General features: G+C 48.0%; 1 protein-coding gene across 4 annotated transcripts in view; it reads right to left on the bottom strand.

The window, feature by feature from the left end:
* The window catches only part of SORBS3 (sorbin and SH3 domain containing 3), an 80,287-nt gene that overhangs the window by 5,649 nt on the left and 48,290 nt on the right, over positions 1 to 26,348 (bottom strand). For 3 of the 4 annotated variants that reach the window (XM_077919394.1, XM_077919392.1, XM_077919395.1), the window contains 13 exons: positions 26,069 to 26,132; positions 23,039 to 23,077; positions 21,825 to 21,918; positions 18,448 to 18,544; positions 17,983 to 18,033; positions 16,051 to 16,128; positions 14,465 to 14,535; positions 9,758 to 9,903; positions 8,502 to 8,587; positions 6,945 to 6,991; positions 6,164 to 6,278; positions 3,163 to 3,288; positions 63 to 578 (listed from right to left, as the gene is read on the bottom strand). In XM_077919394.1, the coding sequence (XP_077775520.1) occupies positions 63 to 578; positions 3,163 to 3,288; positions 6,164 to 6,278; positions 6,945 to 6,991; positions 8,502 to 8,587; positions 9,758 to 9,903; positions 14,465 to 14,535; positions 16,051 to 16,128; positions 17,983 to 18,033; positions 18,448 to 18,544; positions 21,825 to 21,918; positions 23,039 to 23,077; positions 26,069 to 26,132 (1,530 nt within the window). The remainder of the gene's footprint in view (positions 1 to 62; positions 579 to 3,162; positions 3,289 to 6,163; positions 6,279 to 6,944; positions 6,992 to 8,501; positions 8,588 to 9,757; positions 9,904 to 14,464; positions 14,536 to 16,050; positions 16,129 to 17,982; positions 18,034 to 18,447; positions 18,545 to 21,824; positions 21,919 to 23,038; positions 23,078 to 26,068; positions 26,133 to 26,348) is intronic. The other variant, XM_077919393.1, reaches the window with a different exon arrangement.

Here is a 26,348-nt window from a genome sequence, read left to right as displayed (position 1 = left end):
TACCTACCACTGCAGGTGGGGGGAAAGGAAAGGAGAATTGAGGGGAGCAGCCAGGGCCTCACCTGCGGTGGGAAGACGCCTTGTGGTTGTGGAGCCAAGGTGGGGGCAGCAGGCTGCTCAGGCTCCTGAATCTGGAAGGATGAGGCTGGCGATGGGCTGCCGTTGGATGTTTTGACAGGGCTCTGGCTGTGGGGACTGAAGGAGGCGGCTCTGGCTGTGCTCTGGGGCCTGCGGGGCGCAGCCTCTGGGTGCTCAAACTTCGGGGATGCAGGGAAAGTGAATCCTGAGTGGCTCGAGGAGGAGGAATGCAGCACATCTGTGGCCAGGGAGCCCCGCAGGCCCAACGGAGAGGTGTTGAGCTGCCCCCTGCTGCTCAGGCCAGGGGAGTGTGGCTGGGACGGGGAGCCAGAAGGGGCCCGCAGGCCTGGAGAGGAAGGAAACTCCTCCGAGTTCTTCACTCTTGGCTCCTTCACCACCTGCACATAGTTGGCTGGGAAAATGCCCTGGCGGTTGGTGCCAGAGATGCGGCCCTCATACCAGTTTCCGTCCACCCTGCGAAGCAGGCAGATGCGCTCGCCCTGGAAAGGAGGAGAAGGAAAGATCAGCACAAGGAAGCTCCTGAGGCTGACTAATTGGCCTGGTTAAGAGATTTCACAGAAATGTAGTGCTGGAAGGGACCTCAAGGGTCATCTAGTCCAACCCCCTGCAATGCAGGAATTCCAGCTGAAGAATTTCTGACAGGTGGTCGTTTCCTGCACTTTTGCAAGAGGCTAATTTAAAGCTGGAGCCTGACAGACCCACAAGCTCTTCCAGCCCAAGCATTTGCTGTTCTGCTCCACTCCTCTGTCCTGTTTGGTGCCTTGAAAGGTTTAGCAACATCACCCCCATATGATGTCTTCCTATGATCGTCATACAGGCGACAGCTGTCTCCTGAAACACTAAGGACACTGCTCATTAAAACAACAACAACCCATATCTAATCTATCTGTCTGTCTATCTATCTATCTATCTATCTATCTATCTATCTATCTATCTATCTCCCACCTGTTCTCCGTGGAGCATGCACACCCCCATTTTATTGCCAAGGCTAAGAGAGAGTGCCTGGCCCAGAAAGCTTCAAGGCTGAGAGGGGATGTGAAAGCTGCTCTCTCCAGTCCTAGTCTGACACTCTGACCAACACACCACATGGCCTCTTAAACCAAGGACTCTTTCTTGCAGCTGGTGACATTACGGGGTGGGAGGCACACTCTGGACAGGCTACATGGCGTGGTTAAGAAGTTGTGAAACCCACACGTAGAATATCACACAATGAGCATATGCACCTATGCTGTTGTTTTCCTGTGCATGCTTGCTAGGAAATCACAATTGGTTGGTCTTCCCTGCAAGTGTACACAGCGTGTTTAAGCAGCAAAACACAACAGTCAAACCCCTCACCAGTGATTTTACACATTGCAATCTGCACCAAACTTTCATGTAGGTTTATGCACCGCAGAAGCGTCTGCCCCCAAAGGAACTTCCTGGTGCATCAAAGAGATCTGATCATGTCACACAGGTAATTCCAGGTCTTCAGGGCTCCCAGCTTTTCCTAGAAAATAAAGGTCACCCACGATCCTGCTGGGAATGTACTGCTTAACAGATAAAGGTATGCTGAGAATGGAAACTTCAGAGCAATGCTAAGTCCAAACTGGGCAGTGCTGGTGGTCTGTCGGGAGGAAGCTGCCAAATTTCCTCTAGCACCCAGTAGGTTGTCAGAGGACCTAGCTCAATTTCATAGCTCAGTCCAGCAACAACAAAACTGACTTTATCATTGGCTGAACCAGCAGACGAAAAACTAGGCCTAACATTGGGGGAGGGGGAATCATATTTGGAAGTCCGTATTTTTACAAGGTTTCTCCTTGTGAAACCTTAATTGCCAATCAATGCAAAATTTTGGCTTCTCTACAAAATAGACGAGTTTCTTTTTGTAAAAACAACAAGTTTCTAGTTCTTATTGAGTGTGACACATGTTCAGGCAGCATCCATAAAAAATCCTGTATTTAGGAACTGCACATCTCAGTTCTGCAGAGTGACCTGTCCCTCCATCTTACTTTGCTTCTAGTCAAGAGTCTTTGTCCCATAAAAACTCCACTTTCCCATATCTTTTTTCTTGCTATTATCCTGTTACACTTTGTAAAATACCACCAAATTAAGCACCAACTCCAAAAAAAAAAAAAAAAAAAAGTTCAGAACAAAGTCTGTAAATTATGTAAAATCTAATTCATGGACGCGGGTGGCGCTGTGGGTAAAACCTCAGTGCCTAGGACCTGCTGATCGTAAGGTCAGCGGTTCGAATCCCCGCGGTGGGGTGAGCTCCTGTCGTTCGGTCCCAGCTCCTGCCCACCTAGCAGTTCGAAAGCACCCCTAAGTGCAAGTAGATAAATAGGTACCGCTTTATAGCGGGAAGGTAAACGGCGTTTCCGTGTGCGGCTCTGGTGCTGGCTCGCCAGCTGCTGCTTCGTCACGCTGGCCACGTGACCCGGAAGTGTCTTCGGACGGCGCCGGCTCCCGGCCTCTTGAGCGAGATGAGCGCGCAACCCTAGAGTCGGACACAACTGGACCGTACGGGCAGGGGTACCTTTACCTTTTTTTAATTCACGTTCAAGCAAGCTATACAAAATGTTCTTTGTCTAATTTATCTTTCGTGCAGAACTCCCAGAAGTTTTCTGGGGATGCGGACGGGGTTTGGTGGGAGTGAGTCAGCAACAGCAAGCAGAATATTAATAGCCCACTCAGGGCCGGCTCTGCTGTTAGACAAGATGGAGGTGGCCTGTCTGTGAAAACAGATTTGGGGGTTTACCATGAAAAGGGGCACTGAAATTGTCAATTTATTGCATTTTTATTACATTTTTCATCACCATGGGAGACGCCGTTTGGATCTTCTGCCCGAGGCACTAAAATGTCACTGACTGTCTTGGAGCTCAGTTTTATGAGAAGCAGAAACAGACAACTGAACATCTGTTAGAGAGGAATGAGCTGGCCTGGAGCCCACGAGGCAGTGGGGGCAGCAGGCTCTGGCGCCCTTTGCCCCGGCCCCATCCTGAGCTGGAATTCCTCTCTCTGCCCATCTTTGGGCTTCCCACTCCCACCCTCACCCAACCCCCGTTCTTTTGCTTCGTTTTGTACCTTCCGAAATGACAGCTCCACTGCCAGGTCACCCTTGAAGCTGTACTGAGCTACGGCTTCTCCATACTCCAGGACTTGGATGGTGGGGGATTTGATCGGCTTGGGGATTTCTGTTGGAGGCAGGACCTATTGGGAAGACAAGCAGTGGCCTGGCACAAGTGGTTCTGGATTCAGTCCTGCTCTGCAAATAAGCCCACACAAGTTACTAGTCTGTAAGATGTTACCAGTCTCCTAGGGGCTGCAGAGAAGGGACAGAGTGGTCCTTTCCTCCGTCTCCAGCAATTTGCTGCATGTTGTGCTGTTTGCCTTAAGTCCAGGGGTCAAGTGTGGCTGTCCAGGTCTCTCTCTCTCTTTTTCTCTCTGGCCTTTGGGACTCGCCTCAGGCCACACCCCTCACTGGCTTGCTTTGTACCCTTTCTTGAATGTCTTTATCTGCCTAGAATGTGTTCCTGAGCTCTGATAATGCATTTTGCTTGCCTCGAAAGAGGACTGTGTGTGTGTGTGTGTGTGACTACGTGTAGGAACTAACCTAATGCACAAGGGGAGAGTTAACGTCTATCACTCTGTCCTTGTTCTGCTTTTGGTCCTGCCCACCACTCCCTTGTTGTAGCCCAGAAAGAAATGTTACTCTTGGCCTAAAAAAGCTTCCCCACCGCTGCTGTTTGAAGAAGGGGGGCCTCTCTCCCCTCCATCTGCCTGTGCTGGGTGCAGAAGAGGGATGGAGTGCCTTGCCTCTCCCTCCACTGGCCCACTCCTTGGCGTGCCTGGAATTCCACGACCTCTGCATGAATCCCGTGCCAACATTTCATTCATTCATTTATTCAGTCAGTCAGTCAAGCCAAAGTCATTACAAAATATAAAATACATAAAACAGAATAAAGTACATTACACAATTAAAGTAATTATTAAAGCCAGACATTCTGCCAGGTAAGAGTTTGCTCCCCTGAAGAATCTAACTTATCCTCCTCACAAACATTTCTCCTTAAACCTGCTGCCCTAAAGGCACAACAGGCCCCTTTCTCAAAGGTGTAGGGAGATCTGTTTCTTAATCAAAGTTAACCGAATACCCCACTGGGAGATTTACATCTTTGAACAAGGCTGCTCCTAAGTCCTCGTGGGTTGGGCAAACCAGCGAGTAGTGAGTGCAAATCCTCAGGCACACGACCTCCTCCTAGGGGACGGGGCTATAGCGTTCTTCAGCTACGGCACAGACTGGAGCCCCAGGGCTATAAATAGGATATCTGCAATGCAGGTTGCAAAGTAGGGGCAAGGAATCTGAAGGGGCACATTTGGACAGACAGGCAGAAGTGCAATCAGCACAAAAATCATGCTTTAAAATATGAGATTTCATGTGGTGAGATGCTATCTCAAAGTCTAATGAACTCAGACTGTCCAAAGAAAGGCCATACTTATCAATAACTAGTAGCATTTCCTGATTCCAATGGAATGGCTAAGACTCAACATCTCATTGAAAGTAGAAAGTACTAAAATGGGCCAAATCCCCTTTTTAAATTTTTAGTCAATGTATAAGGGCAAGGAGATGCACGCTGGCCTCCACTGAACAAACCGAGAATGAAAGACTCAGTTGCCTTGGGGGAGCTCAGAAATGGCACAAGATATTTATTCTAGGGTTTTTCCAGATTCATTTTTTGAAGAGATCCCCATATTTGTGTGCCATAACAGATGTGTGGGATGACTTTGGCTTCCCAAACACATGCAAATAAGTGAATTCCAAGTCTTCCATCACTGGACTTAACATCAGAACAAGGAATAGATCACAGACCCCCTCAATGGCTTACATTTAGTGAGTCAAAACAGAAAAGGCTAATACTGGCAAGTGTGCTGTGTAAGGAGCAAAACCAGGTCCTCCTTCCCAAATTCTAGGAGCCCCAGAAGCAGGTTGAAGCACATGACTGCTCAGATGCTTTCTCCATAGGAGTGAATGGCTACCACCTAAAGGAAAATTAAGTGGTGCATCTGAAGATACAATTACTGTGGAAACAAAGACTCTCTCTTCCCCAACACTGTGTGGGGCCCAAGCTTCACCCCACCCCACTAGGGGGTGGGAATACTCTGTGCCCCACTCTAGTACTCGCTGTCCTCCCCCCCCCCCGAATGTTTGTTAGTTTATATTAATAGTGGCCTTCAAAAAGGTACACATGGCAGTTGAATTCTACAGATTATCTGTGTCCTGTATGAAAACATTGTTCCTTTGCTTTGAAACACTCTGCCTGTTATTTTTCTTTTTATATATCCACTTCTTGCAGGATGCTACAGGGGGCCACCTCTCTTCCTTCCTTCTAAGCTTAGCGCAAACCCTCCACTATTTCGAAGCTCTTGGCTTAACCCCTTAGTCCTCATTGCCCAACTCAAGAGACGGCTGCTGCATGCCAGAGCCCATGCATTGCACCCAAAAGGTTCAATCCTCCAAGTATCTCCAGATCCAGCCGGGAAAGACTCCCACGGCCACACTGGAGTCACTGCCAGACAACACAGACGAGAGGGATGAGCAGTATTCAGAGCAGCAGTGGTTCACTTTGTCCCTTGTTAACATTGAATCTCCCTCCCTTTGTTGCCCTCCTCCCCCTGCCAGAGCTGCTTGAATTTAGGCTGTAAGCTGCTTGGGGCAGGGACCTGGCATTTGGTTGTGTTACTCTATAAACCACCTTATGCACTGATAGTGCGATGTTAATACCCAGAACACTGGAACTCTTGTTAGTGATCCTAGACTTGATCAACCCTTGAGTTTAGCTACCTGGGGTATTATATTATATTATTATTATTATTAGCAAAATAATGGGACCGAAACAAAAATAGAGGATATTTTTGCCGAAAATGAGACCCTCTCCCACTACCACTAATCTTGCCTGAATCTAAAAGCAGATGGAGGTCCAGATTGCTAAAAAAAAATCTGCTATCTCCCTTCTCTTCTACATACTGAACAAAAATGTATTCAGTTTATCAAATGAAGCCTTCTCCTGGAATAGCAAGGTATACTTACCTCCACATAGTTGGTAGGGAAAATGCCCACCCTGCCATGGTGTTCTCCTTCCAGCCAGTTTCTATCCACTTCCTTGTGAATGTAGACAATGTCACCCTTCTGCAAAGTCAGTTCCCTGAAAAATCAAATGGCAAAGTCCCACTGTCAGAGATGCATCATGGACCTCCATTAGGAATATTCTCTCCTTAAAGCTGCTCATTTCAATTGGACAAATTGCCTCCTCTTCGAGTTGCTGACACCAACTCTTTACAGAGAGAGGATACGGATCAGGAGGTGAACTCGTGAAACAGCACACCCGCCCTTTGCAGCTCACAACACCACTTCTCTCTCCCACTTCAAATCTGTCCTCAGATCCCACTTTTCTCATAAACCCTTTGACTTAAATTTATTCCCACCTGAAATTAAGCCTTAGGGAGTGTAAGAAACAAAAGCCTAAGAACATGAAACTGCACCTGATCATGTTCATTGTTTGCCTCAGCCTTTCCGCCCTTCCTTTTGCCTCTCTTCTGTTGTCTTTTGGTGTCAGGTTTCCCAGGGCAGAGCCCTGACTTTCTTTGCTAGCAGAGCAAGGCTGGGGAACTGGTGGCTTCCCATAGGTTTTTGGACCATCAACCCAGCCAGCACAGCAAATGGTCAAGAACATCAGAAGGGCCACAGGTTCCCCAACTCTGATGCAAATGGTGCTGCATTAATTAACAAAGATGACTAAAAATCGTAATGAGGATGCCAAGTGACCCAAGCATTGTGTGAATGCCAAAAGGTTACCAGTATTGCGACTCACTTTGGCGACTCTGCCTGGAAGTCAAATTTGAGCCGAGCAGCTTTCATCTGGAAAGAGGAGAAAACTATTTAAAAGGAGACATGGAGTTAAAAGATGCAATTCAAAGCCATCAGGTTTTAAAAGGGAACCTGGGCATCTTGCCAGCACAACACAAAACCAAGTGAATAATGGCATTGAAAATCTCTGGCCTGAATCACAAGTGCCAGAAGTGAACAAGACTCACTAAGCCACAGGCAACCCTTGGAGTAAAAACGAAACGAGGCTCACATGGATGAGAAAAAAACACATTTAGGCACTCTTTGTAGGGGTTTAATTCATGCACTTCTACACCCTTCATTTCTCTTTAAGAGCATGCAAACATTCCCAGCTAGAGAGGATTTGTCCTGACCAAATTCCTGCAAAAGATTCCCGGATTCTCTTCCATTGTGCCTCACTTATAGAAAGGGTGGACAGCTGGACTAGTCCTAAACTGGCAATTGCCAAAAAGCCCCACAACACTGCGGTGCATAAGCCTTTTTAAAGTAAAGCCTGCAGCATTCGTCCCTCATCAATTCAATTTTGCTCTTAGTGGGAGAAGAACAGAAGTTGCAGCAGATTAATAATTTGCTGGCCCAAACCAACCATTTGTACGAATATGGCCCGTTGCTCAGAGCAGCAGAATATGCTACAAGGAAAACAAAGTTCTGTTTTGTTTTTATATTAACTATTTATTTTGTCCTTCTATTCTGTATTTTTATATTGTGAACTGCCCAGAGATCTGTGGATGAAGGGCAGGATATAAAATGTAATAATAATAATGATGACGATGTTTAACAATTTACACTAAGATGACATAGAAGCTAACATTTTAAGATATTTAAGAATATTTTAAGTGGTTGTATCCACTTTGGCACTACATTACAAGTCACTTAGAGGTATGCTTGTTCCCCTGGCAAAATATTTTGCACCAACAGAATAAGGAGGTTGCTGATAACTTTGTTGTGCTAGTGCAGCTGTTGTACAGAGAACACTGGGCACAGCTCATTATGTTTAAGAAATTTAGCCTGGTTTGAGGGAAAATTGGACCATAAAAGTAGCTATATATACATTACAATTTCCTAATAGTACAGTGGTACCTCAGGTAAAGTACTTAATTCATTCCGGAGGTCCGTTGTTAACCTGAAACTGTTCTTAACCTGAAGCACCACTTTAGCTAATGGGGCCACGCGATTTCTGTTCTCATCCTGAAGCAGAGTTCTTAACCCGAGGTACTATTTCTGGGTTAGCGGAGTCTGTAACCTGAAGCGTATGTAACCCGAGGTACCACTGTATTATAACAGTTCCAATGGTCAAAGTTTCCAGCAAGAAATCTTGGGAATTGATTGTAGCATGGAGAAGATTATCAGCTACAGCGTCTGAGAGGCTCTCACAGAACTACACCCCGCAGGGCTTCCTAGGAGATGGAATATGTGCTAAATGAATTTATGTCTAGTGCAAAGATGTCCAATGATAAACCCAGTCCAGTTGTGTAAACAAAACCCATCATCCATCTCCTCTCGGGTGGAAGCCACATCTCACCTTCTTCTCATCTCTCTTTGGGGGACTATCCAGGACAATTTCTGAAGAATCAAGAAAGGGGCTTATCCCAACAAGTCTCAGAGGATCTGTGTGAAAAGAATGAGACAACAGCTGGATAACAGTGTTCCCCACAAAGGGATGCCCACATATATTCAGAGGACTGTGGTGGTCAAAGTCAGAAGAAAAGGCGGAACTTAACTTGAACCATAGCACACTTCTGGAAGTCAAAATTCAAGGTTAGGCCTCAGAACATGGCAAGCAGCTGTGGGATAGCTAGAGATGAGTACCTCTAGGCATGTGCAGAGTGTTTTGCCTTCACGACTGAATCACCAAATCTAGTCTGCATACACTCAGGGTTAAAGAGAAAGGCTACTGGGCAAGCTAAAGCTTCACATTCCTCTCAGTATGAATCTGGCCCTGGGCAGTAGAACAGCTGGCCATCAGCCATAACTAAGATACATTTCCAACACAAACTAAGGATTTCAAACCAAATGTTTGTAGACTTGGGTGCATCTTATTAGCAAGCCAGGCCTTGGTGAGTGGGTGGGTTGGGCATCATGGTGGAAAAAAGGAGGAATTGGTATTACTCTTAGTTCTGTTACATATTTAGGTAGATCACTTCCCACATATACATCTCTGAGCAGATTCAAACATTTGTGAGAGGGCATGCGGCTCAGATAGTTCTCTTAGGACCAACCACTTCATAATGAAGATAGTAAGATGTGGGTGTCTAAGGTTTTTTAAAAACCAAATTTCCCTACATGTAGAAATCCAGCATATCTGAAAGGAGGGTTCTAGATGAGCCTTCTCCTTGATATGCTACCTTTCCAGCTGCAGGGAGTTGTTGAATATGGGAAGCTTTCAAGGATGCAGTTCCTACTTACATTCTGACATGGAGTATATGTTCCCCCTGCCACAACGCTTGAACCACCTCAGTTCCTCCATCAATGGCACAGCAATAAGGGCGCACCTGCACAGCGCTTGTTGTGTGCAAAACATACAGAGTGCACCCAATGCCCACAATTCCATACTCAGAGAGGGGCTTTAGCTCTCACAGATTCCCCCACTTACGATGACAACGGCTGCTCTGATCTGGACAATAAGCATCCTGCTTTAGGAGCCAGAGCATCCCTTAGGAAGGTACACCTGCGTTTTCCAAGCGAACAAGAACATCTCCACCATCAGAAGAACTTCCGTAAGTCTCTTTGAAGTTTCGCTAGTTCCCATAAGGAGCACATGCAAATTCGGAGCCATACCATTCCTGGGTGGAGAGCTGCTCCAGTTATTCCTGGCAACGCCTGGGCTTCCTTTCTCCATTCTAGGGCTGGCTGGTAAGTGGCCCTGAGCCACAGAGAGGCTTTGTCCTGTGGAAGGATAGGCGCTGCGGTCAGGCAGAGGGCTGCTGGGTTGGAAAAAATGGAGGTACAGTGAGAGAGAGCGCATGGCTGAGCAAATGGGGATGTTGGAAATGGACCCGGGAGATCTTCAGCTGAGGCTCTTGGACAAATCATTCTGTTCTCATGCTTAGCACAGCATTTCTCTCACATTTTGAACTCAAGCAACCTTGCAAACTTGATCCACCTTCTGTGATCTCTCAACCCAATCAGCCATCTGTTGGGCAGATGAGAGTATGGGGATTTCTCCCCTATACTCTGCTGCAGCCAATAATCTTTGAATCAGAGCAAATTAATATTAATTTGGCATGCAAATTCGTGATTCAACAAACTTGAGTTCAAACACCAGCTCAAACTCTACACTAATTTTCAAATTGGCCAGAAATGATTTAAAATATATTGTAACTTATCTCCTTGGAATATCAACAGCTCACAATAAAAAGTGTGGTGTGTAAGCATATGTTGCTATTCTCTATTTCAAGCTCAAATGTCAACTGGGCCTCTCCACCCATCGCTCAGGGCCAGAAGAGAAAGGTGCAGCAGCATGAGATACCCGCCTTAGAAGATTAACGATATCGGGATGAAATGCTAGTTTGCACAGCTAATGAACACTTCACATTTAAGACGTAGCCGGATCTCTAATATTTTCTCCAGTACTTTAAATGAGCTTGCAAGTTGCTTATTTTCCATAGAGGAAAACTTATAGCTATCTTGTGGGGCACAGAACAGCTGGAAGGGAGAGGGGAGATTTTAATTGGGGAAGACAGCAAATGGGGGGGGGGGATCAATTACTATAGATCTAATATTCTGAATGAATTCACAAAACTATTTTTTTACAGAAGCCCTGCCTTGCCACATAAAGCACAACGGTCCAAATCAGCCTCATTTCCTACACCCCCAACACCGAGATACAAACTGGCTCACTGATGCCCTGCTCTCTCTCTGCATATTCCACACACAGAATCTGGCCAGAATCGCCCCACGCCTGTGATTTCATCACAGCTCTTTCAAACAGGAGAAACATGTCCTATATCAGCTTTGGCCAACCCAGGCTTCCTCAACCTCGGCCCTCCAGATGTTTTGAGACTACAATTCCCATCATCCCTGATCACTGGTCCTGCTAGCTAGGGATCATGGGAGTTGTAGTCCCAAAACATCTGGAGGGCTGAGTTTGCCTATGCCTGGCCTAAAACATCTGGAGGGTACCAGGTTGGCAAAGATTGCCCTGTAAGAACTGAAGAAAAACAAGATGGCAACCAAAGAACCAGCAATTAAGGACCTAAAAGGAGCCCTGCTGGATCAAAATAAACACCCAAGTCCAGCACTGTGTGATCTATGGGAAACTTGCAAGCCGGACCCCAGGGTAGCAGCCCTCGCCCCACCTGTGATTCCTAGCAAGGGGCATTCAGAACACTGTCCCTGTGGCTACAAGCCACTGACAGCCCCATCCTCTGTTGAAGCCATCCCGGTGGGTGGCCATGGCTGCTCTTGTGGGAGGGGATCCCTGGTCTACCTCTGCACTGTGTGAAGTCCGTTTAGAAGCAGGTCAGAGGCAGCAAGAGGCCTGGAGCTCCAGGTCCTTTCCAGCCCTGTCCCTCCCCATTTCCCGGTGGGGCTGGTGGGGCTGCCTGTAATCCTTCTCCCAGCCCAGGGCCCCTGGAGCTGTCTTGGCAAGCAGAGGCCAAGCTCAACAGGAAGCACTGAGGCGGCAACAAGAAACTGGCAGGCAGCAGCTATTTTGCTGAAGTTTAACTTTAGCGGTTTTTAGTATTTAAAGGGGCAGAACCCCTTTGCAGGCAAAGTGAGCAGGGGGTGGTGGGAGGGGGAAATGCGAGGAACTAGGCTGAGGGCCCCACTGGAGATGTGGGGTGGGAGACCTGAGAGCAGGCTGTGTCTTTATCTAAAGGCAGCCGCAGGTGGAGCCACTCCTTTCCCTGTGCCAATTCACCCACACTGAACTACTGCCTTGGAAGCTGCCCAGAGGGTAACTATGCAGACTCTCTGTTGGGCAAACAGCACTTTTGGCTCAGTGGGGATTTCTGTTGGGGGGAAGGAAGAAGAGAAAGGGTCCCTTCCCCATTGATTCCCTCAGCACCATGGCTTTGATTTGAAGCCATTCCCTCCTCCTCCTGGGGCTGCTGTTAAATAAATAAGCAGGAGATCCATCTCACCATCTGCTTTGGGTACAAGAGACCCAAAGAGACTCACGACACACACCCCCCCCCCCAGCGCACATGATCAGGAATGCAGGTACACCCATTTCTAGAGGGACTTGGAGTGTTTGTTTTCTTGCTTTTCTGCATATATTGAAATGCCTAAAGCCATGAAATTGCCATTGCTGAACAACAAAAGCAGAGTGGTTAACAGAGTAAGCTATTAAACATTTGAACTCTCTCAGCCATGAATTTGTGAACAAGGCAAACAATTTCCTTAACCTCCATCTCTGTAGTAGAGGGTAACACTGATCTATTTATGGGGTCGTCATAATAATGACTGAGATAGTGTATGTGATGTGCTCTGACCACATTACATATTATATTTTTGTTTTTTTAAAAAGGAAACAACACAACAAGGCAGGGGTAGACAACACGGTGCCCTCCTGCTCTCAGTCCCAGCCAGCAGGGCCAATAATCCAGGGATGAGGGAAACTGTAATTCAACAGCATCAGTTATCTCTGCAGCAAGGTTACCAATCCTATACAAAACATCCTTTAAATGCAAGTCTAGCAGAAGCATTGGAAGAACAAGAAAATAACACCAACAAACAACAATAGTCCCTAGAACAGGCTTCCTCAGCCCTCCAGATGTTTTTGGCCTACAACTCCCATGATCCCTAGCTAGCAGGACCAGTGGTCAGGGATGATGGGAAGTGTAGTCTCAAAACTTCTGGAGGGCCGAGGTTGAGGAAGCCTGTTCTAGAGTATGGTAGGGCCTGCAAGGCAAAGTGGATTGGAGCTGGGAATAAATTCTTTTGTCTGTTTTCCCAATAAGGTTTTAGGGTGATAAATGCCATTGAGAAAGGCAGAGAGAAGAGCAACATCCCATCAGAAAGTGCCCTCATTAATTTCAATGCAACGTTTGCAGGAGAGCTGGCGAATCATGCCCCTTATTAAGTGTCATCTGGGTTTCTGACCAGAAATATATTGGGTCACTCTCAGCAAATCTGAAGCATCTTCTCATCCAAACTCATCAGATGACTGTGCAATGGGGCAGACGGGTCACAGGACCACTTGGCAGAAGCTAGAAGTTTCCCTCATGGTGATCATTAAATCTCTTGCACATGCGTTGGGGTACTGAACCTTGAATTTTAAGAGTAACGGCAGTGCTGGCTACTCCGTAATGTGGGTGGTGGGAGCTCCCAGGGCCAGCCCTACCATTATGGAGGATGGAACAGGATACATTCAGCTGCGTAAGACAAACTCCACAAATTAGAAACTGGCATGTTCAGTGCACAGTCCGCCCACAATCCCAGACAGGCCTGCCGCTTGAAGGAGAGCTGTAGCACAGCGATCAGAGCACCTGCTTGGCATGCAGAAGGTCCCAGGTGCAGACAGGGCTGGGATTCCCTGCCGGAAATGCCAGAGAGCGGCTGTCAGTAAGCAACATTACTTGCTATAAAGCACCTTCTTCTGCTCCAGGGAACGGTTCCTCTTTGCAAATGACCCCACGCTTATCTTTCTTGTTTTCCTTGTGGGGCAGGATATGCGCAACAGGAATAGATTCAGACAAAAGTCTTGTTGGATCAGATAAAATAAAGAGCGGTCATTTCCACTAAATGCTGCTTTGCTTTTACTAACACTGAGCCGGTTGCCTCTGGGATGCTCAGGTGGGGCAGCGTCTTCTACCTGGCTGGTAGCCACCAGGGGCAGGAATCCAGAGCTCCAATCAAGGGAAGGAGCTGGAGGGGCTGCTTGCCACATTTCAAAGGAAGGGAAGCAAGACTGCCTGAAGAGCAGGTATGGCAAGCCCAGTCTGAGAGCGCCAAACACTTCAGGGCTGTCACCCAATGAACTGCTGTTTGTACTCTGCTCCTAATCACAGGGGCTTCATTGGGCAAAGACTGCAAGGTCCCTACTGAAAGTTCACGCCACAAAGCTGTGCTGCCCGCCCTAATACTACGCCAGGGGTCTTCGGTGGGTAGGCTGGGACCCCGGGATGGGGGGCAGCCCTGATCCAAGGTGAGTCACAGAATTGGAGAATTTTAGCGTGGGAAGGAACCACGAAGGTCATCTAGTCCAACCCCCTGCAATGCAGGAATCTCTTGCCCACCACCCGGAGACCAAGAGCCTCACGCTCCAGTCCCGGCAGGAGCAGTTTAAGAACTCGGTCCCCGGTGCAGGTTCGGGTTCAGAGTGGGTCCTGCGCTGGAAAGCCTTTTGGAGACCTGGAGGAGTACACGCGCTCCAAAGAGCTTCGGCGAGAGAGAGAGGGAGGGAGGGAGCTGCCCCCCCCCGGCCTTAATGCCCAAATGCTCCTCTCCCCCCCCCCCCGCGGATCCGGCCCAGATGCTTCTGGGGTGACGCCACTCCTCGCGAGGCGCCCCCGCCCCCCCTCCCGCGCCCCTACTCACCGGCGGGCAGCAGCCGAGGCCGGAGCAGCAGCGGCGGCGGCGCAGCCGGACGACGCGGCCCGGGAGGAGCCCTGCGGAGAGACGGGAGAGAGCGCGGCGCTGAGCAGCGGGCGGGCGAGCGGGCGGGCGGGCGGGGAGAGGCGGCCCTGGCCGCGTCCCGCGCGGAAGAGACTCCGCCGCCAACTTGCTGGCCGCGGGCGGGGCGGGCGGCGGGCGGGCGGGAGCCGGGCGGGTCCTAAAGGCCAGCAGGTCCGCCGCCAGGACCGGGGAGCCCCCGCCAGTCGCTTCTCCTCAGGTAGAATTCGCGGTTACGAAACGACAAGGGTGACTAGCGAAGCCACCCGCTCCCAGACTTGTTCCTATTATGCTTTAAGCTGCTTTTGTTGTGGATTCGCTTCTTTGCCAGCTGGTCCGGGAGTCAGCAGAAGCGCAGGGCAGGGCAGGCTGCCATCCAGCGGCTCCCCTTTCTCAGAGAGGTGTCCTATAAAATGCTTTTCAGTGGCATATTGCAACCTGCTCGAAACTACAACTCCCATCACCCCAGTCAGGTCAGCCTGTTGACTGGGGCTGATGGGAGTTGCAGTACTAGTACATAACCTCTGAAGAGGAAGCCAGCAGAGGAAGGCTGATCCATTACACCTGCAAGGCTGGAGTTGCAGTCCTGGAAGCACACTCTGTTGCGCACACTCAGACTTTCACATGAACATGCACAGAGTTGTGCTGTAAATAAAATTTCAAATGAGCACAGCGCTTTTGAGGCTACAATTCTACAGAAACTTACCTGCAGAGTCAATCACACTGATGGGAAAGGCTAAAGGATAAACTGGGAGTTTCTGGTTTATCATGGTTTACTGTGAGCGGTGGCGCTGTGGGTTAAATGAGCACAGTGCTTTTAAGGCTACAGTTCTACAGAAACTTACCTGCAGAGTCAAGCCAACCTTAAACCATGGTTTGTTGCTTGCTTACTGTAGCACATCAGGAAGCAACAAACTGCAATTCCTGGTTTAGACATAACAGGAGCGCAAATCTTCCTGATGTGTTTCTTCTGCTTGCACCAGGGGAAAGTTGAAGCAGAAGCAGTTGGGGCACATGCAATAGCATTCAGCTTTTCCACAATAAACCCAAAAAGCCACAAACCCTGGCTTCTTCATAGCATGAATTAGGTGGGTTAACACTGCAAGCTTGTTTCTTTTCCTACACTGGGTGGGAATAGCAACAAAAATAGATTGATACTGTACATTGAAAACAGTCAGGAATGATTGGCAAAGCATTTATTATTTTAGACATTATGTTGATTTGCTAATGCAAGAGAAGTGAACCATTTCATTAGTTTAAATTAAGTCTGAAATGTGATTAGTCTTAATCGTTCCAGTACCACCCCTCTATCCAATGAACTAGGGATTAGTCTTATCCTTAAGATTTTAAGGTTCCAGCCCTCGGCTTACCTGCCTGAGTAAACCCAAATGGCACAAGGATGGTGAAGAAGAGTGCCCAGCATTCTAAGGCGGCATTTAGGCAGCCATGCCATCCCTGCAGAGGGAAGAAGCAGTAGCCACAGAAAGCAAGGGCAGCGAGGCAAGAGTTACCTTGAGGGAAAGCTCAATGGCCCTGATGTCCTTGTCCAGCTCTTCACTCAGCTGCTGCAGCTCCCTCTCCAGTAACTCCTGAAAGAGGGCAGAAATAGGCTGTGGGGGGGGGGCTGTAGGCAGAAGCCTGCAGTGGCCACAGCAAATGAGCTACATGAGAGTCAAGAGAGAAGCATGAGGAGGCAGTGATGGGGCCACTTGCACAGAAATGCCTGGGAAACAAGGTTCGCAGCAGGGAGACGTCTGTTGCTCCAGGAGGCAGACACTGCCATGTTGAAGTGGCTCCTTAAGCCACCAGATACTGCATGCATAGAAGAAGTCCTACTGAGTTCAATGGAGCAACCTTCTGTGTAGTCTTAAGAACACCACACAGAGATGGACAGACAGCTATGGGCAAAGAGCTCTCGTTTTTCACCAAAAGGGTAAATCCGTGGCTTGATTTAGCCTGCAGGTGGGGGAGGAATCCTGCACATAGAAAGCTAGTATGCTTTAACTTGAATTTGATATGGCTGGGCTGCTGCTGTGCATTTTATGTGCCTGAAAGTTTTTTCACTGTTGTGGAAACTTGCATCACACACCTGCTGAAGTGGACTCCAGTCCCTAAAAAGGTATGCCACAGTAATCCTATTGCTCTTTACAGGTCCCACAAAACTCTGTTGTTTTTGCTGCAAGACTAACACAGCTGCTCCTCTGGAAGTCGCTTCTTAATGTGGAGGCGCCAATCAGGCCTCAAGCAGCTATTAACCACTTCGTTGCAGGCAAGTCAGAACAAGAGTTATAGGGTGGCAATTTAGGGTGATTGCAAAGGCAACGAGATGGGTAGCTTAAATATTACACCCAAAGCGAGGATGGCCTTGATTTCTGGCAGCAGCAGCAGCAGGGGCGGACACACATTGCAGTGAAAGGGAACTATAATGTCATAATGGCAAAGGTAATGAGGTACTATAACTAGAACCACATATACGCGTGATTCAACAAGAGTGCAGAATGTAATACTGGATGCAAGATTTGGCTTCTTGGAAATATCATTTTTAAAATTCAAAACAAAGTTTCAAGCCCTTATGGCTCCAGGTGTAGCTTTGGAAGTTCTAGAGGCTGGAGGCTACTTGTGGGTTGCCCTGCTGCATTACCTGAAAGCTTCCTTTTCCTGACAGTAAGAGCTGTTCGACAGTGGAATTTGCTGCCAAGGAGTGTGGTGGAGTCTCCTTCTTTGGAGGTCTTTAAGCAGAGGCTTGACAACCATATGTCAGGAGTCCTCTGATGGTGTTTCCTGCTTGGCAGGGGGTTGGACTCGATGGCCCTTGTGGTCTATTCCAACTCTATGATTCTATTCTATGATTCCTGCCTCCCTCCCACATGCCGCTAAACCAGGAAAAAATATGCAGAACTGGCATAATGCAGGATACATTATGTAAAACTGAAATAATCCTCACCTGTTTCATTCGCACAATTCACACCTGTCGCAGAAATGAGTATTTCTTTATGTGGAATTTGAATGGTCTGGATGCAGATTTTAAATATTTTAGTGTGGTGTGTGCATGACCCTGACTAGAGCACAAAAGGTGCACCTGGTTCTGTGAGACCTATTTGGGGACCTGCTCTGAATCATGACCTAGAGCATTCTTCCCCATCCACAGCATGCAGATCTTGGCAGTGCATCTGCAGTGCGGAGGACCATCTTGAAGGCAGAGGAAGGGGGAGAGGAAATAACAAAGAATCCTACTCCATGGAAGCCAGTAAACACAGCTGCTCCCCAGCCGCCTTGGGAGAAGCCAGCAGGGAGGATCTCAAGCACAGCCCCATCCCCTCCTCCTGGCTCAATGAGTCTCCACGCTAGCTTCCCCCTGCCCCCAAGGAAGTGCATAGCATAGGCTTGGCTGGATCCCAGGTCTTGCTACGCATGCCTCACCCTCGGCACTGCAGAATACTCACCTCAATGGGCGGGGAGGGGGGGCGGCCTTGTGCTGTGAGGGGCTTCGAAGGCTGCAAAGGGCAAATCAAAGCATCAGTAAAGAGGCTGCTGTAGTGGAGGGAATCCTCAAGCAGGACACCCCCCCCCCTTGGTCTGAATGAGGACTGTGGAGAAGGGGGAGGAGGGGGCGAATGGCTGGGATTTCCAGCTTCATTAAGTTATTCTCCATATGTTGCAACCATTGTTCCACATCCTTGCTTTCAAATATGAGCAGAAAGAGTTGTGCAGTGTGACACTACATGTGAACAACGTGCCTCACGGAGTTTAGTGGGGTTGACACGCCAGGAAATGTGCAGAGCAATGCAGTCTTGTCCTTCAGACAGCTGCCGGACAATATGTGATCCAGTCCAGACACAATCTGGGTCTACTGCTAGTTCAGTCACAACTAAATCCAGGCACAACTAAATCCAGGGAGGCTTGCATACCGAGCTGGGATAATCGAGGATGGATGACTTCCCAGGTTCATAGTCAAAAATGCTCTTGGGCTCCATGGCTGCAGCATCAGCTGCTTCCCAATTTCTCCTGCAAGAGAAAGAGAACAGAATCTCAAAGGGGCTGTGAGCTCCTCCACTTCTTGCACCTGTGACTATCCCCCCCAAGTCTTCAAAGGCAGGCAAGACACATTTCAGCAGGGGCTGCTGCCATGGATAGCTGTGTTGTGCCCTGGACTGGAACATAGGAAGGTGCTTCCTACTAAGTCAGACCATCTGCTTCAGTATTGTCTACACTGACCGGAAGGGGCTGGTCAAGCTTTCAAGCAAGGGACATTCCCAGCCCTTCTTGGAAATGCTGGGGACTGAACCTGAGACTCCCATCATCTGCTGCCTGAGGCAGCTGCCTCACTCTGCCTAATGACAGGGCTGGCCCTGCTTCCTCTGCCCCCTATGCCTTTATCTCAGGGGGTGTCCTTTGCACACACATGGCAAAATCACGGGACTGTTGCAAAGCAAATGTTGCAAAATGGCCATGAAACCACTGCAGAGCGCACTTCTGTACCACCTGCAGTGGCGGAGGAAGGGGGGTGTGGTGAGTGCAGGCTGCCCCGGGTGACATCTCTAAGGGGAGTGAAAAATTGGCAAAAATATGTTTTCAAAAGCGGGGGGCTCACAACACTTTTTGTTGTTGTTGAAAAAAATAATGTTATTTAAAATGTGCACACGTGCCACTGGGAAAGAAGGATGACCCGCCAGGGGCCAGACGCAAGGAGGTAAACAAACAATAAGACCCTCCCCCCGCCTCATTTTGCCTGCCTGTTCGGAACCCCAGAAAGGGTGAATCCTGAGGACTTCTAGCGAGGCAAAATGGCGGGCGCACAGTGGTGCAAAGCTCAAGGGCAGCCAGCACCAGCTGCACTGCCTAGCCGATCCCTGAGCCGTAAAACCACCTGCCACAACCGCCGCGACCAGAGGGGAGCCAGGGGTGCCCAGCGCAAGGACCGAAAAGGCAACCCAGAGCCCCCCAGCGGCCTCAACCACACTGGGAACGGGAGCGCTGGACCTGTGGCCCGACCGAGCACCGGGGCCTGGAGGCAGCCCTCGCCGTTGCAAACAGGCGGGCAAGCGGGAGGTTGGGCAGGCGCCACGCTGGCCTTCCTTGCACTCGAGAAGAGGCCTGCCCAGGAGCCAAGCGCCAAAGATAAGCCTCTCCGACCTGCAGCCCAGTGATGCCCGCTGCTGCTGCCACTTCCTGAAGTTAGCTGCTGTCCACCTCCCGATTTAGCCTCCATCGGGCCGCTAAGGCTGGCTCCACCACCCTCCTCTCACGCACCTCGCAGAAGGAGAGCAAGGAGGCACGGACAGAGCCGCGTTAACCAAGCCCGGCAGGAGGCGGTGAGAGCTCCGCGGCCACACGTGCTTTTGGTGGCAGGGAAACAGGACAGTGCAGAAAGGAGTCCTGAGGGATCCCTTGCGTGCCAGGGAGCAAAGTGCCTGGAGGCGCCATGATCGAGGCTGACTAAATATATAGCAGAGCCCAAAGGAAGTCCCAGGGTGCCCATAACCCCTGGCAACCCCAAGCCTACCCCAAGCCGTCGATGGGGAGGGGGGTGACAAAACTTTTCCCGCAGCAGCTACACCTCTGACCACCTGACCTCATCTCAGAACCAACGGTCTGAGTGGAGGAAGCTCCTGCATTCAGCTGCTGGTGCTCAAGTGATAAGTCATCAAGTCAAGATATCAAGGACCCATCTACACCACTTGGTCTAGCAGCCAATTGTTCTGCCAAGCAGAATTCCAAAATCCACTTTCTGCTGGTGTGCTCCACAGCTCCCCCCAGTGCACAGCTGGGCACTGGAACACACATAGATTCAGATGGGTGTGTTATCCTTTACAGAACCTTTCAGAAACTAAAGAAGCAAAATGTGTGCTTGCCATTTCACCTGTTTGTTTTAAGAGCAGCCACTGCCCACCAATCAGGATTGAGACCACAGCACCCAGAGGTGGGGAGTCAACCAGTTCCTCCCACACTGTGGTCCTGACAAAAAAAACCTCCTGCCCAGATCTGCAGTTTGACCTGAGAGAGTAGTTGCAATTGGCATCAATAGCAGCTTACATGTGTGCTTTTAAATCAGGCTGTAGTCTTCCTTCCTGCTCTCACACACCCTGTGACGGCTATTGTTTATTTCACATAATGTCTAGTATGGCACTCCTACTTCCTAAGTCACAGTGAGGCTAACTATCCCCAAGTTACAAAATGCAACTGCAGGAGGCACAGCTTGCCCCTTAAGTTTACAAATCTTCCCCTTCCCTCATTGGCCACATCCACAGCACACTGCCTCCCAACCCACCAAAAAACCAGGTGGCTGTGTAAGCAACTTACTTTCATTTTTAATGCTCTCAGCATACATGCACATATTCCCTGTTTTATAATAGTTGGACGGTCACAGTTTATGCCCCAACCTCCTGGGAACTATAGTGAGACAGCTGAGAAAGAGGATCCTTAGCTCTCCCCCCAGGGAACTATAACACCCAGGTCCCCTGAGAAAGCGAATGGATGTTAGGGCTGCTAACATATGCACAGCTTCTAGGGAGAAGTGGGACTTGCTTCTGAGAAAATACGCATAGAATTACAACTTGTTTTAAGCCTGTATTGTAGATTAATCCTAGGAAGATGCATCCCTTTGTCTCCCTTGATGGGTCTAAGGTGGAGGTTACTGAAGCCGGGGAGGATTTTTGTTTGCGGGGGGGGGGATTTTAAGAAGATAAACAGTCATGCAAAAGTATTCCCATTGCCGTTGTTTTATTTAGGGAAGTTAAAGCTGCTGGTTCCCCTGAATATATGTGTGTGTGTGTGTGTGTGTGTGTGTGTGTGTGTGTGTGAGAGAGAGAGAGAGAGAGAGAGAGAGAGAGAGAGAGAGAGAGAATGAATGCAGGAAAATATGGGCTGCAAGTTCATGACAGGACGGCCCTCTGGGCTCTCCTGAATGTTCCTCACGCCCCCCCCAGGGGCCACAGCACATGGGCTGGAAACCAAGGGTCTACCCTAAGGCAATGCTGGGCAACCTGTAGCCTCTGCCTTAATTTCAAAAGGCCTCTGCAAGTTATTAGTTTAGGGCTGTGTGACAAGAGCAACCTGTCTCTAATCCAGCAGCCTGCTGTGTGTGCGGGAGGATGTGGTCCTTTACTTCAAGGGTGAGGAATCTTTTCCAGTCCAAGAGCTATATTCCCTTCTGGGGAATCTTCCAAGGGGTCACACTGCCCAAGCAGAGAGGCCTGGGGGGCTCATTTGGCCTCTGAAGTTCCTCGCCCCCAGTTGACGGAATACAGGTTCCGCACGCAGGCCTCTCCCTCAGGGCTGCACTTACCAGTCTAAGCCATTCTGCCGATGCCTGAAGCCAGGGCTGCTTGATGCCAGGGCCGCTGGTTGGCTTTTCTGCATGAGCCCCGGAAGCCTGTGATCTGAGAAGGACAAAATGAGAGCTCCCTGGAGCAGACAGGCTTCTTCAAGGGACAGCTGTGATTCTCCTGTTAGGCTTCTTCTCAGAAACCCCATGCGCCCCACACTCTCTGGGCAAGCGGCCACCAGCTCCTATCATTCCTGACTATTGGCTCTGCTGGCTCTGGCTGCTGGGAACTGGAGTCCATATTATCTAGAAGACAGCAAGCTATCAGTCTGCTTTGGCACACATTTTAAAAAGAAAAGCCTGACTAGCTTTTAAGACACCTTTTAACTGAATAACTTTTTAAAGAAATGCCTGTAGCAACTGATATTATGAAGACTCGTTTACCCTAATTAGGTAAACGTCTCCAATTAGGTAAATGTCTCCAATAAAGGAGACATGTAAGTACAAAATATTTTTTTAATATGATCCCATTGAGATCCCAAGATGAAAATTTGCAGATTGCTCTTAGAAATATTAAATAACCAATACATTGTTTGGAATCTTTTTATCGTTAATGTTTTTAACACTTTTTAAAATTATAAATTTTGTAACTTAAATTTAAAATTTTAAGTGTGGCCATCATGTGACATATCATATTAAAGCCCATGAAATTCTGAAGAGATTGGTGTTTTTAGTTTTGACATATCTCAATCCTGGGATGAGCCTTAAAGGTTTTTGTATAGTCTGGCAAGGCCAAAATTATCATATATATTTTTTAAATTTCAAACCCTCATAACTCAAAAATGGGATAAGGTGATTTTAGATTTAAACTTAGTTTTGATCATTCAACAAGTATACAAAATATTAAGAAAATTGGATGACATGAGGTAAAAAAGTTGGATCACTTGATATGGAATGACCATGAGAATGGCCCCAAGATACACCCACAGCTTTCTGTTTTTCCTTTGTACCACTTCCTGACCAATAACTTCACACACACACACACACACACACACACACACACACACACACAGCCTTCTGCGTTTGGGTCCCCCCCCCCCCCAAACACAGACTCCCACACAAGCCTATGGTTGTTCCTGACACTATTTGGGAATCATCTGTCAGTGTAAAATTACTTGGCCATTGCCAAACATGACATCTAAGTTGCACAATCAGAAGCAGAAACCAATTCCTACCTCTAGAGTTGTAGGAGAAGTCCCAGTCCAGTTCTGATTCTGAAAGGAAAGGGAGATTTTTAGATAGAACCAGTTCCAGGTTTGAGCTGGCCTAAGGGTCTCTAGCGAGCCTCTTTCCCTGCCATGATCACCTAGCTGTGCTGGCAATGCCATTCTCTTGGCTAGGGATGGACAAACCTGCCAGTCTCAGTTTCTCTCCATTTCTCATTTTCCCAACCTTAAGTTCAATTCTCCACATTTCTGCATCACTTTGTGGATTTTTATTTTAAAAGTCCTCATGAAAATTTGCTAGCATTTTAGTGCTTTCCCCTAATATATGCATTTTTCTATACATTATTTGGTGGGAGAACTGCTGAAAAGTACAAATTTTGAAGGAAACCTGCATTGCGGTTCATGTATCATTTACCTGGTGTGAGTTAGTTGGCTTTCATTCAAAGGCAAACCAAACCAAATTTCTCCCCATCCCTTCTTGTGATTTCCCACCATGCCCCACAGCTCTAGATTAGGGGCAGTGTGGCAAAACAAAAGCGTTGCTGGGTCCATCTGTTTTGTGCTGCTCAGAAGGCCAGGCCAAGAAAGAAATAAAAATAAGGGGAGGGGAGGGGTCCAGGCACCTGCTCAAGGATAGCAGGTGCTGATTCCAGCCCCGTACACACCGAGAGGCCAAAGGGCACCCAAGTGAGGTCTCTGCTCAGAATGGAGCGTGTTGAACACCTAACAGGAAGTGGAGGAAGGAAAGACTGCTCGTCAAGTGCATGGCATGTGGCAAAGGACTTTGGACCCTGGGGAGCCATTTACAGGCCAGTGAACACAGAGCGGTTCAAAGGGAAATGTGGGCGGTCTGCGCTGTGCCTCCTCCTCCACCACTTGGCAAAGGCCATTGACTTGGATCATGGGCAAAGAAACTGACCAACCGATGGCCTCTGCTCACACAGCATTAATATACCTGGGGTGGTGGGAAATCCCTATGACTGTTTAGTACCCTTTAGCCTGGCTCTCAAGAACCCTGTAGGGTCGCACAACATTATCTCTACAAAAAGGAAGACACATTCCTCCGTAAGAAAAACTGCAATAATCCACAGTTGAGCCATATCTTCACTAGGACCAACCAAATTGTGACAGAATAGTGAGAAGCTTTACAGTTCTTCAAAACTGGTAGTCAGAAGCTGGCTTGATGTTAGAGACACAAAGTGTGCATTTATTCACACTCTTAGAATTGAGTGAAAGAGGAGATTGCAGACTTAATAGGATTAGAATTTGGTAGGTGCCATTCAGGTTTCAGGCTGCACCTGGGACAAGGAAGCGAGGGGTAACTAGGGATGGAAGACATTTGGTTCCGTTTGCAATTGAAGGTGAAGCAATCGACTCCGCACATTCCAAAACAACACAAGAACTGAAACATAGCCATCCTTTGACATTGATGTTTCTCTGAATTTTGCAGTGCATTAATCCAATGAGCGAAAGGCTGGGCTGGATGAATCCCAAGCTGGAATTAAGATTGCCGGAAGAAATATCAACAACCTCAGATATGCAGATGACACAACCTTGATGGCAGAAAGTGAGGAGGAATTAAAGAACCTTTTAATGAGGGTAAAAGAGGAGAGCGCAAAATATGGTCTGAAGCTCAACATCAAAAAAACGGAGATCATGGCAACTGGTCCCATCACCTCCTGGCAAATAGAAGGGGAAGAAATGGAGGCAGTGAGAGATTTTACTTTCTTGGGCTCCATGATCACTGCAGATGGTGACAGCAGCCACGAAATTAAAAGACGCCTGCTTCTTGGGAGAAAAGCAATGACAGGCCTAGACAGCATCTTGAGAAGTAGAGATGTCACCTTGCCAACAAAGGTCCGTATAGTTAAAGCCATGGTCTTCCCAGTAGTGATGTATGGAAGTGAGAGCTGGACCATCAAGAAGGCTGATCGCCGAAGAATTGATGCTTTTGAATTATGGTGCTGGAGAAGACTCTTGAGAGTCCCATGGACGGCAAGAAGATCAAATGCATCCATTCTTAAGGAAATCAGACCTGAGTGCTCACTGGAAGGACAGATCGTGAAGCTGAGATGGAGGGCACAAGGAGAAGGGGGCGACAGAGGACGAGATGGTTGGATAGTGTTTTCGAGGTTACCAGCATGAGTTTGACCAAACTGCGGAAGGTAGTGGAGGACAGAGGTGCCTGGCGTGCTCTGGTCCAGGGGGTCACGAAGAGTCGGACACGACTAAACGACTAAACAACAACAACAACAACAATCCAATGAGCACTGAAATGCATACACTGGATAATGTGTTTTGTAGAAATGCATATATTTGGGAAAATAACATACAAAAATGCACTGTATTGGAGAAAATTGCTTTGCAAAAAATGTGTGAGTGAAACAAAATTGCATACAAAAATTTGTGTATTAGTTGAAATTTGGATGAAAATGCTCATGAATTTTAATGAGGACTTTAAAAAATGTAATCTAATGTGGAAATGTGAAGAACTGAATTTAAAATTGAAAAAATGAGAAGCTGAGAGAAGCCAAAATTGTCAGATTCACCCAGCCCTAGCCTTTACCAGTCCCTCCATTTTAATATATAAAATGCAGCTGTTACCTATTATTATTATTATTATTATTATTATATACCGACCTCCATCCACAGATCTTAGGGTGGTTCACAACATAAAATTACGATATAAAAAACACAAAATACATAATAAAAAGAAGAATAAAAACAAACCAAAAGTCCCACCTCCCACAAGAGAGAGGAACATTTTCTCCTGGAGCCCATAGTTTGAAGCCTGAGGTTGAGCTTGCTGAAAGCCACCAGCTGTGTTCAGGATAAGACTTCTTACTGGCCAGAGTTGCACTATTTCACTACAACAAGGAGCTATTGGCAGCCTAGAAAATGAGATTTGAACCACTAGGGGATGCTCAATACCTGTAGAGAGCATGTCTCATTGGATAGATCACATGCTGACGATAGTTTCTCAAGGATCATTGATACAATTTTAGGGACTAGATTAATGTGATGCCTGACAAACTGTACCAGGAAGCTTGCTGTGGATCTGCTGGAACATGCTCCGATACCAGTCCCGAGGACTATCCACACTCTGCAACAGAAACCAGATATGCAAACTCACTAACAGCTGCAAAAGAGAATTGAAGGGGTGGGTGGGGGTGTAAGACAGGGTTGAAGTGCTGGGCAGGAAGGAACTATGGGCAGGAATCTATGGGGATCATTTCCCCAAATTTGTCTAGGGAGAAGATACATTCTCCGACCGTTTTGAAGCTGTGAAGACTCACTATAAGCAGTGAAGGGAGCACAG

Source organism: Podarcis muralis, chromosome 15, assembly GCF_964188315.1.
Source record: "Podarcis muralis chromosome 15, rPodMur119.hap1.1, whole genome shotgun sequence".
Taxonomy (NCBI): domain Eukaryota; kingdom Metazoa; phylum Chordata; class Lepidosauria; order Squamata; family Lacertidae; genus Podarcis; species Podarcis muralis.
Note: the sequence above shows the minus strand (reverse complement) of the source record. Positions and strands in the feature narration are given on the sequence as shown.